This window comes from Physcomitrium patens, chromosome 6, assembly GCF_059467195.1.
Source record: "Physcomitrium patens ecotype Gransden chromosome 6, ASM5946719v1, whole genome shotgun sequence".
Classification (NCBI taxonomy): Eukaryota; Viridiplantae; Streptophyta; class Bryopsida; order Funariales; family Funariaceae; genus Physcomitrium; species Physcomitrium patens.
In genome coordinates this window covers 14,444,373-14,458,508 of record NC_143415.1, presented here as the reverse complement: position 1 = coordinate 14,458,508, position 14,136 = coordinate 14,444,373, and the positions used below count along the sequence as shown (strand labels likewise).

The window sequence follows — 14,136 nt, the reverse complement described above, 5'->3', positions numbered from 1 at the left end:
TTGCAAGGAACTGTTAACTGAACTCATGCAAGCATTTTTTACACCCTAATCAATTCATTGTACAAAACACTCAAACGTAACAATAAAGGGCCCCATGTCTACATGATATTTATCTTTCCAATAAAGTGGTGAAGAATTCTGGTCATGATAAGACTAAACGAACACAAGATTCCATGGCTCGAAATGGACGGTGAGGATGATGGCGATGATGGGTCCTCAGGACCCAGCTTCGAGGAAACGTCCTCACGTTGCCCTTTTGGGAAGCTCAGAAGGGCCCATTGGTGCCATGTTTAGGGGAACTGGTTGTTTTCATATGCTTTATATAAGAAACAATAACCGAAACATATACATTTAAATATAGCTTACTAATATTTAGGACAATAAATAAATATATGTGGGAATGGACATACTGACAAATGTAATGAAGGGACAGAATTGCATCCACATGGAACGTTGTGCCCGGAGATGCAGCAAACTGCCACTGGGAACAACGATCACAAGAGCACGTTCCCATGCTCTTTTGACAAAAGGAACGAATGAATGAAAAAATAAAGTAAATGAATGAACAATTGAGTTTGTGGATGGATGAATGAATGGGCTTGTGAAGTTGTTACGGGGAGGATTCGCTTAGAGTGCGTTTGCAATTACTGTTGATTTGTTTTGCTTGTTTTCTAAACACGGTGACGTTTATTGTATTGCCTTTCTGTCTAGTGTTATACTGTATCCACGCCCTCACCCAGCCTAACTAGTTTTTCAGTTTCCTCTTGTTTTTGATTATTTTTTGGATTCTTTCTTCAACGGTGCAATGACGGGGAACCAGCCGCCGTGAAGGACGTGGAACATAGCTCTGGTGCAGTTGGACGACGCTTAATATCCAGTCACTTGGATGGACCCTCGCGTACAAACAAACATATGCAAACAAGCAGCAACAATGAATGTTTAATGTCTTAATCAAGCCGGAGCCTGTGCACAAAAAAAAAAAAAAAAAAAAAAAAAAAAATCCTTCTACGCCTGCTGAAGGAAGATTCACTTTTCTGAGTCCGCTGAGCTTTACTATCACACCGTTATATATATATATATATATATATACACACACACATAAATATATATAATGGTATGTGTGTGTGTGTAGGACAGCACGTGCACGAAAAAGTTTTCAACTATGGAAGACTTCTACAGCAAAGTTGTAATCAGTTTCTGCCCCACCGAGGCAACTATGTCATGGCCCTGCCATATTATTACTCACCACGCCTGCATCTGATCCGTAAATACGAAACCTGACAAGTTGTGTGAAGCGTTTGGATGGTGAATCCAAGTGCCGACGTTGGGCTGCTACAGCAGCGTCATCGTCGTCACCACCAGAGCATGTGCTCTGAAGAGAGATACTTGAAAATTCTACCTCGTGTTCCGGATCGACATACGTAGCACATACTGTCAAGTAAGCATGCAAGCGACGAATCTAGTTGAGTGGTGTTGTAGATGATGCGGGTTTGCGTTGAAACACAAGAACTCAGGAAGTGTTGTCACGAGAGTCCCAGAGCGGACATCTCACATGCAGTGGGAGACAGGATTACCCGCAGGCTTCGGAGCAGGAAGGAGAGAGAGATGCCGTTCCAGAGCAATGCATACATGTGACTGCAATCTCGCGGCCGATGTGGCTCAAACCTGATTGGTGTGAGAAGTTGTGGAACACCACAGTTAGCGGTCTTCCGATTGTCACCTGGTCGCAATCTGAGCTGTTCATCGAGCCGGTGCCAGAGCGCCACGAACGCCGATCTGTCGCGTCTGCGGATTCTGAGTCACAAGGCAGAAGGAGAATCCCTTCGCACCTGAAACGGCCTGAACTGGCACAGCTCCGCCGGGCACTGAAATGGGATAACCCCGAGTTTCGCCATCGACGTTGGCCAGTCAGCAGCCACGACCCGGAAAGGCAAGCCTGAACGAAAGTGGGATTGGGTTTGATAAATGGGGTCTGGGTCCAAAGAAGGGGATCAGTGGGGTGTCGCTCGACCAGGAACGTGAACGCAAGTCAACGGAGAGGAAAGGACGAAGTCGGATGCGACAAAACGTGGTAACTTGGAAAGGGATTACGGTGCGGGAATTGAAAATCGAATGCTGGTCTGGACTGGGGATGTGGGTCTGGGACTGCTTAGGCGTGATTAGAGTACATGTCATGCGGACTCATGCCAGAGCAACAAGGCTAGGGAGGGGAAGAGGAGGAGAGGAGCGGAGCAAATGACGTTGATGAAGAAGAAGAAAAAGAAGCAGAAGTAGACAAGGCCAGTCTTGACTCACTCCCTACCCCCTCGATTGCTTCCTGCCTTCCAAATGCCCTGTTCTTTGTTGGTTCTCGCGCTGTATCTCTTTTCTTCGGCATGATTCCGAAAGCCCCGAGCCATCAGTCAGGCCGGGTTGGATGGAATGGCCTCCCTTCCGCGTCCTCCCTCACCATCACTTTCTTCTCTCCTCGCGTCTGCTCTCTTTTTCCCGTGATCTTTCGCTCACTGACTGGCGAACCCACTGAAACCATCTAGGGTTAGCTCGTAATTGTGTTCCTTGTGTGTTTCTGACTCCTGGCGCGTCGCCGTTTGCAGCAGATTGTTCAGCGGATTTTTTGTTGGCCTAGGCGATTTGCACCTGAATCCCTTATCTTGGGTTTTCGGTGTCGTCACCAGCGGCAGGAGGCCTCACTTGGGACGTCTTAGAATGGTACAGTGCTCCTCTTGCTCTCTTGAAGTTTGGGTTGCCAAGCTCTAGCGGACACTGCTGGTGTCGGAGGTTGTGGAGAGATTTATCCCCAGAATCAGTGGGGCTGATTTAGTAGCAGTGTCGGCAGAAGGGTGTTTTTAACCCTTCTGCGACTCTTATTCATGTCAAGGAGCTGTTTCGTTGGAGAAGCGAGGCACATTGAGGGGATACCGCCATCGCGTGCGAGATCATGAGTTGAGTATGAGTGAAGGATTTGAGGAAGTTGTTTTGGGGTTATTGGCTTTCTGATTGGGTTCAAGGCTGGTACCATATCCCGGAAAGATACACCTCGCAGCCGACCGTAGTTCGTACGAAATATGATGAGGGCGCCGTAGTCAATCATATCAGGTCAAGTCATCAGGTCAACCTGGTGTGGCCCAGGGATCCATGTGACGTCGTGCTCACCACCGCGGTACTTCGATGTACCAGTCAAGCTCATGGGGCTTGACAATATTGGTGTTAATGACTGCAGTTTTGTCATTCGTATTCAACCCATCAACCTTAGAGCATAACTTGAACACTGGGCGAGGGCCTTGGGGAGAGAATTTGGGCGAGTTATCGAAATGGATATGGGTGCATCAAATCCTTGCAAAATGAGGTTCCCTACGATTCTCTCCGTAAGTCAGAAATGAGCGGCCGCTTTATCTTCTTCTAGACGTCTACGTAGTTGTCGCCGGTCAACGTCTGCAAATTTTAATACTTCGTTGCAGACATTGTGACAATTATGTGCGTGGGGACCGTATTCTCTCCATGTCCGTTTGCTTTCTTCCTGGTCTCTGAAATTTGTCTTTTATTTGAAGCACAGGTAAGTAGCTGTGCAGCCAGCTGAGGAGGATGAGTAGTGAGCAACATCTAGCACCCACAAGTTGCGTCCCAGCAGTCAGAGCAGAAAGATTCTGCGCAGTTGTGCTGGATGCTCCATGTAATGTTTCAGCGATATAAGCACCATCCTTCAGAAATTTCTCACCAGAGCATATTCTCATGCTCAATTTTCCGTTTAATGTTTTGAGTATATGACTGGAGGTCGCGAATGTTGTCGGTATTCTCTTTTCACACACAAGAGCGTGATGTGAAGCCGTTGTTGCCATCAATTTGTGTTTCTCTTTTCAGATTCAGCATTGTCCTGAAAGTTGTCGAGATCAGGTTTGTTGAATTAGGTTAATTGCCACAAATAGAGGGGTCTTCTTTAGCGTCATTCATTCATATTCGCTTTAATACATCCGATCCGCCCTATTTTGTATCACACTACGACGCGTCGTCGACGGTCTAAGAAGTTTTCAGATTAAATGTATGTGATATCGTGTGCAAGAATCAGAGAAGCCTACGAAATTGCCCATGGTGTAGGGCAAGGTGTGTCGGATGGACGTCAATGTATACTTAAGAAATCGTCATTTCTTTTCAGTTTCTAACGCACTGGTAGTGCTGTTGCAGTTTATTTAGAAAAGTTGAAAGGAGAGCATGAGTCCCCAGCTAAAGACACACCAGAGAATATCTGTGCTTCTTCAATGTGGGGGAGCATGACGAAGTGGTTCACGGTGCTCTCTCATTGTTATGATCGTTGCCGCGGGGGCCGGCTTAGCCCGCCGCGTGCTTTCGATCCTGAAAATGAGCAGCAGGACAATGGATTTCGACGTTCGCATCGTCGAAGATACTACTACAGCATGTTCTCTGTTCGCCTGGCGATCATGGTGTGTGTCTTCTCTACAGCCACCCTTGTATTTCGAAATGAGCTGTTTATAAACACGCTAAGTATCCTAGCGTTCAAAACGACGCCCGCGCTAATAGAAGGAATAGAAGCTTAAGGTGCTGTTGTCAATGTTGGTAGTGGCCAATAAATTGTTGCAACTGCTAGAAAATTATATAAATGAAGACCTAATTTGCAGTTCCATCCATGTAGGCATGATTGAAAGTGGGAGGAATCTGGCTTGCCTTTGAATCAGCGCTTGTTCCTTTTCGACATTTGAATGAACTTTCTGTTTTGGTATTTTAGTTTGTCTTTTATCTAACTTGGGAATTCTGCGTGATTTATGTAAACCTCGGCAGATCATGTTAGCTGTCTTGATAGCGTTGTTGACCATTTTAACGTGGCACTTCACCACGGTGTACACCACAAGATCAATCAAGAATTTGGCGTATGGTTTACGCACGGAGCTTTTGAACCGCCCTATTGCTCGCATGTGGAACCTGCTGAACAACACGGTTGAAGCCACTTTGAGCCAGGTCCAGCTCTCACAGTTCGTGGTAGGGCAATACACTCTTCCGATGGATGCAGCCACGCAAGTGCAGGTGGGTTCATTGTCATAGCATTCAACTTTCTGGTTCCAATGTTTACATTAAAGCACCAATTGTCAGATACACGAAACGCGCTACTCCGTTTCAAATGCACGATCAAGTCACACGTTAAAGACGAGAACATGTTTTGAAGTGGTTCAACTATCACAGTTTCCACAGGGTGCCGGTGAAAGGATGAATTCTCTATCGATTTACCGGAACACAAACTGGTGACGACATTGATCTGGAATGCACGTGTACACTTCTGCAGGTTCATAGGAGCATGAGGAATGCGACTTGGGCGATTTTCGCTAGTCGGAAATCTGCAAAGTCTATTATAGTCGCATACAGAAATGGCCAACTGCAAGCATTTGATAGAGATTCGACCACCAACAATACCATCTATGTATACACAAATGCATCGGCTGGCGACCCTTTGGGCGGAGTAGATTTGCTTAGCCCCTCTCCTGCTGCTGCTCCTTTAACAGATGCTCCGGTGACGACGTGGCCGGATGGTCCTGTTAATACTAGCAACATAACCTGGTACACCGAGACGGTCAACTCTTACACCGGTGGATCCAGTTCTCCGCCTAATGTCACTCAATCATACGATTTGTCGAAAAGTATCGACGACGTGCTATTTCTGAGGAACACCGAGGTCACATGGCGCGTGACTGTCAGTGAATTCGAGGATACACCGCTTTTGTCCAGTGCGGCTCCTATTCGTCATCAGGGTTCAGACATGATTGTGGCGGTGACTGGCATCACAACTGCACTCTCCAGTATTAGCCAGTTCCTTCGGGAACTCACGTCTACGCACAGCGGCTACTTGTACTTAACAACATCGAAGGGTCAGCTTCTGGCGGCTTCCACGAATTCATCAATGATAAACACCTCGGGGCCCATTAGAACCCTTGTGATGGCTAATGAATCCAGCGACGCAGTCATAAAAGCTGGGGCTCAATGGCTGAATGAACGCTATGGTTTTGAGGGGCTAGTGCAAACGGTGGTTCATGCCGAGAATGTCGTCCTGGAGGGTAAACGTTATTACATCGACACGTTTTGTTTGTCGCTTCCCCGACTGAAAATGGTAACGCATCTGGCACTGTCTACTTGGCAGAAAATAACTTCTTTCCTTGCTACTAGATTTGAACAATTTCAGCGTTTGATGTAGCGTTATCCTGCCTTCTACATGGACGTGTTCATAACTGCAGCCATGCTCACTTGTCATTCCAGTCGTTTAGCAACTCCATGATATTTGCAAACGGAGGTTCCACAATCCTCTGCATCCGTCTAACTTGCATGTGAACGCTGACGTTGTATTCTCCGGATTGTTTCGCAGGTTGGTGTGATTATCATACCAAGAACGTATGTAATGGGGGAAGTTGATCGAAGGGGAAAAGCCACGTTGGCTATATTGATTGCAATCTCTAGTTGCATACTTCTTGTGGGCTGCGTCTTTATCATATTTTTTACAAGTGGCGTGTCCACTGAGATGAAACTGAGAGCTGAGCTAATCAAACATCTGGATGCAAGAAGGCGAGCGGAGGCATCTAGTAACTACAAAAGTCAGTTTTTAGCAAACATGAGGTATTTGCTTTTTCTGTGCAGGCTTCTGATGTTTGTTTTAAGTGTCCACTGGGTCGAGATTTCAAGTATTCTCACGTACCATCTGATATTGAACCTAATGTGGCTTCTTCTTTCACTGAACCTTGAATTAATTTGTAATTGTTGCATTTTATTTTTGTAGTCACGAGCTCCGGACACCGATGGCTGCTGTAATAGGTCTTCTGGACATACTTTTATCTGACGATTGTCTTTCATCGGAGCAAGTGAACATGGTGTCTCAAATACGCCGCTGCTCCACAGCACTTCTTCGCCTACTGAACAACATTTTGGATATCAGCAAGGTGCTCTTTAGTTGTATTTCGGCACTTATGATGGTTTAGTTTGTACCTGTCGAAGTCAAGGTGAAGGATTATAGCCATACTTTTAGTGCTTGTTAGCAGTTCGAATTAACATAAGAGACAAATGGTATGCTCCAAGTTGATCTTTATTTCTGGGGTCTGACATAACCTGGTAGTTTCATTCGAATCAGGTGGAGTCCGGCAAGCTTGTCCTTGAAGCGGCCGATTTTGATCTTAACCGGGAGCTTGAAGGTTTAGTGGATATGTTTTCAGTGCAGTGCGTGGACCATGACATTGAGATTGTACTGGACTTAGCTGGTAAGTTTATTCGAATTTCTTTGTCAAATACTTTTTTTGAGATATTGCCAATCTATGGAAGTGTCTACAAGTTGTCTAATTTGGAATCAGATACATTCTGATTGATACAAAATGTTAGTTCCTGAAAAGGTCAATGTGCGGAGGGCATTGTTTCAATCAAAAGAAGTTTTAAGGCATGAGCTCTCAAAGTAGTTTTCCTTTATTAAATTTGAGGTCTGCAAAATACACGTACTTCGTCCACGCAACAAGAGCATATATATGAATATAGAAATATAGATCGTCAATTGCGTCCTTGCTAAACTCAGCATTTCTCATGTTTCTACTACGGACAGATGATATGCCCCGAATGGTCAGAGGAGATTCTGCACGCACAGTACAGATTTTTGCCAACTTGATTGCGAATTCTGTCAAGTTTACTTCTTGTAAGATTGAAGAACAACTACACACGCCTTCGGAATCTTGAGATTAACTTTTTCTTTAATGTTTGGGAAACAGCATCCTACGAGGCACCACTACCACTTAAAGACCAACTCATTTGTATATGTTTTGGTTGTTCTGTCGAACAGCTGGGCATGTGATTCTTCGAGGTTGGAGCGGTTCTACAAACATGTCAGCCAATGCAATGAGGAGTGGGTTGCTGTTTGGCACAAATGATATGTGGGAACCAAATTGGCAGGGCGATGTAACAGGGGGAACTAACAATCAGGATCTGGGAAAGTTTCTTCTGTGGTTTGAAGTGGAAGACACTGGATGTGGTACGAGTCAGCCTCTTGTGTTTCTCCATCTCCGTTTTTCTGAGCCTTTCCCTCTTAGTGGCGAAAAGCATGTTATTCCTCCTTTGTGCTATCTACAACTGCTGATAACGTTGTCGACGATACGTAGCATTATTATGTGTTAATTTCTCATGGTGTAGTACTATCATTCTCAAATTTTCTGTTGATATAGTGAAGGTGAAACTTAATTTTGTAGCTTACACAGTGGTACATTGATGTCATTGCAACTCTGTAAAAGCCAAAGGTTAATATTATTATTTCAAAGGTGAAGGATTAAAACAGAGTTATGCTTTGATCTCCATTACTATATTCCACTCACATCGCAAATTCGAAATATGCTATGGCAGGTATTGATTCGAGCAAATGGGAAGCTGTATTTGACAGTTTTGTTCAGGCGGATCCCTCCACTACTAGAACGTATGTAAAGTTTCTATGCGTGTTCTCTGTGATAGCATCATAGTTTATCTGGTTGGGAATGTACTACCTCAGCGATGGTTTAGTAATATCGGTACTGTGTGTCCTTTTTACGATTGACTTTCGCCTACTATGTTTTGGTTATTTTTTTATATATTTTTATTTATTCCTTCTTTGTTCGTTGTTATTCAGGTATGGAGGAACAGGCCTTGGACTTTGTATAGTTCGTTCTTTGGTAAGTGATTCATCTCCTTTCCACTGCGTTACAAAAGTAGCAAGACGTCTCTCTCGGTTGAACGAAGGACTATTTTAGCAAATTGAAATGGACAGTCCATTTAAGACGAGATCAACTGACTGCAGGTTCGGAAAATGGGAGGAGACATCAAAATTGTGAAGAAAGAAGGGCCTGGGACACTGCTTCGTTTGTACCTTGTGGTTGGCCAACCAGTTGATAGTGAACCTGAGATGCCTCGTATGTCTGTTCCTTTCGAGCTGGAGAACGCTAAGGTGAGCAGAACAACTGTACTCTCTGAAACTAACGGCTCGCTGTTGCAACAATCATCCTCACTTTCTGAGTGCAACATTCAAGGTATATGGCTTCCCGTTAATATTGTATGTGTGTGTGTGTGTGTGTGTGTCAGGTGCTACTTGCAATGAAAGGAGATGTAGGAAGAGGCATTCTGGCTCAATGGATGCATTACAGAGGGCTTCATGTGTATGAGGCATCTGAGTGGGATGAAGCAGTTCAAGTTCTTGAAGATCTCTTGACGGATGAGCATAGCGGTAGCTGGGGTAATGGCACTGATGAAGGTGAGTTCGTTTCGCCCGAAGCAAAATATCGAAAATCTGGCCGATCAATCGGAGCATCTCGTGATGCTAAGGAGATACCTGACGATGAAGTAAGCTTGGTCTTATCAGGAAATCCAGAGCAATGGGAGATGCAGAATTTCAAGTCTCTAGCTGTACTCGACTCTGAGCTAATACCTTGGTCGGAGAATTCGAAACAAGTCGAATCCATGCTTGATGTATTAGATGAATTTAGAGATCGGGGCATTTTGATCTCATGGCTTTTCACACATGATACTCCAAATGCGCTCAAGACGCAGTTGCGGCGAAGAGGTTATTCGATCACTGCAAATCAACCTTTATATAAGTCTAAACTGTTGCAATTATTGACTTCTATGCTGGGATGCATAGAAAGAGGAAGCTCTAGGCATTCAATTTTCGACCTTCAAGCATCGCCTGTAATGAGCAACGGACACCGCAATTCAGGATACTTTGACGACATCAAATCTGCTGCTATTGACCGCTATGAACTGGAAAAGCAACAGTCACAGGTATGTGTCTTGTTTACTGTATGAAAATTTAGAGTAACCGCAGTTTCAGTCTGTTACGAGAATTGCCTTTGTGACCGGTGTCTTTGGGATCATTCTGCAGTCATTTTGCTAGCAGTTACGCTGAATGAGATGACATCTGATATCGATTCTAAGAGCAAACGGTAGTCTTGAGTAAAAATTGGTATCTAGATGCAACAGTGATCACCTGATACACACTGTTATTTTAAAGTTCGGTGAAATTGTTCACGTGCCATTTGGACTTAATCGAGGCTGTGGCACCTTACATCAGGTTCAGAGCAAGCTCGGGCTTTCAGGATCCAGCAAGTCTCTGCCTAAGGTGCTGGAGGATCTACCTTCTAAGGACCTGGGAGGCACGGATCAAGGATCTAAGCGATTTTCAGTGATTGAAAGAAAACCTGGAAACTCAGTTAACAACAATCCAAGCGGCGCTCAGGGGTTCTTGCCTTTGACACATGAGCATGTGAAACTAGAGTCCATTATCCTCAGTAACTATGGTCCATCAGGTAATCCAATTAGTGTACCTGTTAGCTCGAATATTGATGCCACCGGCGGTTCCAGCGAGTTGCCGGAAACACCTCTTCTTTCTGCTAACGCAGATTCACCTTCAATATTACCCATGAGCAATTTTAGAGGAGATGGAAGCGATGGTCATCATGTCGTGCATATCTCTCCATCCATGAGTCTTCTATCGAATCAATCACATTCAGAGGCATCTAAACCCCAAGATGCATCGAACTGGTCTAATCAGGATGCCACCAAGACACAAGCCTTAGTTACTCATTCGAATGAGACTAAGGAGCCAAGCATTCGTGGGAATGGCGATCCACCGGGCATTGGGGTTCCTCGAACCCTCCATGAACTTGAGGACAGAACTAGAGAACGAGACTTGAAAAATGTTCACAAGAATGAAACTGTTCTTCATGCTGTTAGTAATCAGATAGAATCCCCTGGACCTCCTCCTCCTCCTCAAGTTTCGCCCTCACCAAATCCTGTTGTCTCACGACCCGCCTCTGACGCAAAGCCAAGTACACGAAGTGTTCCAGCCAGAAAGGCTTCTGCGAATCGGTTGGGTCCCAGTAATGCATTGGCTGGCATTCGCATCCTGCTCGCTGAGGACACACCAGTTTTGGCAAAAGTTGCCACCATCATGTTGGAAAAGATGGGTGCGCGCGTTGTTGCAGTGGGTGACGGATTACAAGCTGTTGAAACTATTGGCAGATCTCGTGAAGCTCAAAACGTTGCAGAGACTGGGGAATCCACGACTCCTCCGACTGTAGACAAGTTCGATCTTGTGCTTATGGATTGTCAGGTAATCATCACTTACCGAACAATACTTCCTTTTGAGACACTTTGTTATGTATGATCTCATTTTTTTTATTGCTGCTTGGATATTAATCTGATGTGGTCATGTGCATTGATATCCTCGTATCTCCTGCGTAATTTAGGGTACATTATTCAGTCAACGTCCATATTTTCTTCATTTTTCTTTGGTTGATACACATATGAAAGCCCTGGCTGTCTAGCACCTGATTGAAGTCACTAATACAAGTCTTTGTGTCGAAAAGATGCCGAGAATGGACGGATACGAGGCCACTAAAGCCATTCGAAAAGCGGAGGAGGGAAAGGATTGGCACTTACCGGTTGTTGCTTTAACTGCCCATGCAATGTCATCCGATGAAGCGAAGTGCCTGCAAGTGGGAATGGATGCATACCTCACAAAACCGATCGACAGCAAACTCATGGTGTCAACGATTCTTGGTTTAACCAAGAAAGGAACAGGGTGAGAGAGCGTTAGTTCATTCTCCGAGGATAGTGACCCCGATGTCAAGCACTGATACTTCTTTTTTTTTTTCTTTTTTTTTTTTTTTTTTTTTTTTTTTACTGGTGGCCACGCTTTTTTCCAAGTGGGTAACATGATCACCTTCTTGATTGAACCATATTTTTCATTTTTAGGCAGTTCTAGACTGTTGTGCAGCTTGTCGAAGGAAGATTCTCATGCAGACACCATATTTTTTTAGATGTTCGACCGCCAACTTCAAATGTTTTTCAGTATTGCCCACCCCAGGGCCACCCTTTTATATTGTAATTGTGACGTTGGATCCTGTCTCTTATCCACTACCCCTTCGCATCGATGAACCTTTGAATGTCTCTGAGTTTCTTTCCTTCACAATATGGCCTGTAACCGGTAACGTGAGGATGAAGTTGTGAGTATTCTTTTGTCGATCTGGATTGAGTTTCATTGTAAACCTGCTCGTTGCCTTTTTAAGTTGACGACATAATATCTTGGCTGGTTTAAATGAAAATGTTTTATCCGTTAAGCTATTTGTATTGCTTATCTATTTGTCACTTTACATGGTCAATGATTAGGGATTGTTTCAAATTTTGTGTTTATTTATATATTATTGATTCAACTCATGTTACGTGTTTTAAATTAAGGTCATAGTCGAAAAAGTATCCAGTTTATACTTGGTGTTGGATGGACAAAAAGTCCAAACGGATTCCAATATCAAAATATTTTGATGAATTTTAAATATTTCATCCTATTTAATATTAAAAAATTAATTTTGAAATTATTTTTACTTTTGATTTTATACTTGTATGTATGTATATATATATATATATATATATATATGTGTGTGTGTGTGTGTGTGTATTTTATGTCTTAAATTTAGAAACTTGAACATTTGCTGCAAATATTTAGGCTACTTTAACAATTGAATGCTTGTTATTTATCCTATGTAGCTAGGCATCTCTCTGTATTAAAAGAGATAGATGATGAGTGAATGAGTGCCAATTGGTACATGTTTTAAAAAAATTTAAAAGTATCTTTAAAACATAATTAGATCTTAATTCCAATTAGAAGTATATACTTATATGTCTCTTAGATTTGATACAACTTCTAAGAAAAAATGAAAGAATCTTAAGTACACAATTTAGAAGAAGCAATTATTCAACTTTAAAGAGGAGGTTATATACAGTTTGAGATAAAAAAAAAAAATAATACTAATATTATCATTTCTTAAGTAGATTTATTTTATATATTCAATAATAAGAAATACCAAATAAAATTATTGTATTAAGACAATCTTAAAATCGTCAACTTATGAATTATTGTATTAATCATAGATATTTGATGTGAAGATTTTTTTTTTTTAAATGATATATTTTTAATATAATTATATTATCTTTTAATTATTTCAAAATTTAGTAATTTGGTCTTACACAAATGGCTCAAATATATTTAATAGTATGAAGGCATAAAAAAGAGTCTATTCAAATTTAAAGTCGTTTTTTATTAATGTTTAATATTTATCTAAAAGTTTTTTTAAGAATTCATTAAAAAAAAAAATCTTTTATTATTTACTATGTAATATACAAATAAATAATTTTAAATATCAAATAATATATTGGTATATTTGGTTGCAATATAAGAATTAATGTTAACTTAAGATATAGGGTTTGTGCACTATTATTATTGTTGTCATTATTATATTATTATTATTTAGATTTATTTTGCAATAGTTAAAGAATTTAATTTTTGAAGCTCTATATTCTTATTTGATTTTCTTAAATAAAATCATGTATATATGACTTGAATTATTTCCATTTTTTTTAAAACAAATTGTTTTCAGTTTTTATAAATTATTTCATAAAATATTTAGTTAAATAAGATGGAGGGATGAGCTCTTTTGAGTCTGTATATAAGTTTAGATAAAATTGATATATGGTTTCTCAAATAAGTTTGTTAGAATTTATAAACACTAAATATTGCAGATTAGTTAAATTTGATTTGACTGGTCAATACATTCTTTAAAAATTCTTTCAACAATTAATAATATTTTTTGGGCCTTGAATATACTTTCAAATTATTCAAAGAGTATCTTTATTAAAGATAAACTATCTTATTTGATTAAACTTTAATCAATTATATATGCCCATTGGATCAATGATATGATTTATGTTGTAAATAATACAAACCATGATAATAATATAATGTTAAAAAACTTAAACATATGAAATAGATATTTTTAATGCAAATTAATAGAAAAACTTGGTATCTTATATCTTAAGTATATTTATTTACTTTATTATCTCTACTTAATTTCATTTTAAGTAATGATTTACTTATCAAAATTTCCAAATAAAAAGTCCTCTAATAAATCAATTTGTTGAAACAAAAAGGTATGGATTCTTTAAAAAAATATATTACTATAGATTCTCATGCTTTGTAGCATAAAAGATGGTCTTATAGATTTTAAGGTTTCATATATAGATGCTATTAAATTTATCTTCGTTTTTGTTTATAAATAATAAAGTTTTATTAACCACTAAAGTAAATATTAAGCC

General features: G+C 41.1%; 1 protein-coding gene across 7 annotated transcripts; it reads left to right on the top strand.

The window, feature by feature from the left end:
- The first annotated feature begins 1,500 nt into the window (after positions 1-1,500).
- On the top strand, positions 1,501-11,907 carry LOC112283777 (histidine kinase 1). Of its 7 annotated transcripts, XM_024522899.3 has the most exons (18): positions 1,501-2,279; positions 2,598-3,365; positions 3,554-3,670; positions 4,180-4,436; positions 4,792-5,034; positions 5,291-6,109; positions 6,362-6,609; positions 6,770-6,929; positions 7,103-7,244; positions 7,577-7,666; positions 7,811-7,999; positions 8,365-8,434; positions 8,624-8,666; positions 8,792-8,938; positions 9,073-9,241; positions 9,350-9,768; positions 10,058-11,098; positions 11,355-11,907. In XM_024522899.3, the coding sequence occupies exons 3-18, from the start codon at positions 3,583-3,585 to the stop codon at positions 11,571-11,573; spliced, it is 4,344 nt and encodes a 1,447-aa protein (XP_024378667.1). In that variant the 5' UTR covers positions 1,501-2,279; positions 2,598-3,365; positions 3,554-3,582; the 3' UTR covers positions 11,574-11,907. The 7 variants fall into 7 exon arrangements, with proteins under 7 accessions (XP_024378667.1, XP_024378664.1, XP_090107504.1 ...); XM_024522896.3 differs by having other exon boundaries at positions 2,598-2,709; positions 9,073-9,768; XM_090251378.1 differs by having other exon boundaries at positions 9,073-9,768.
- The last annotated feature ends 2,229 nt before the right edge of the window (positions 11,908-14,136 follow it).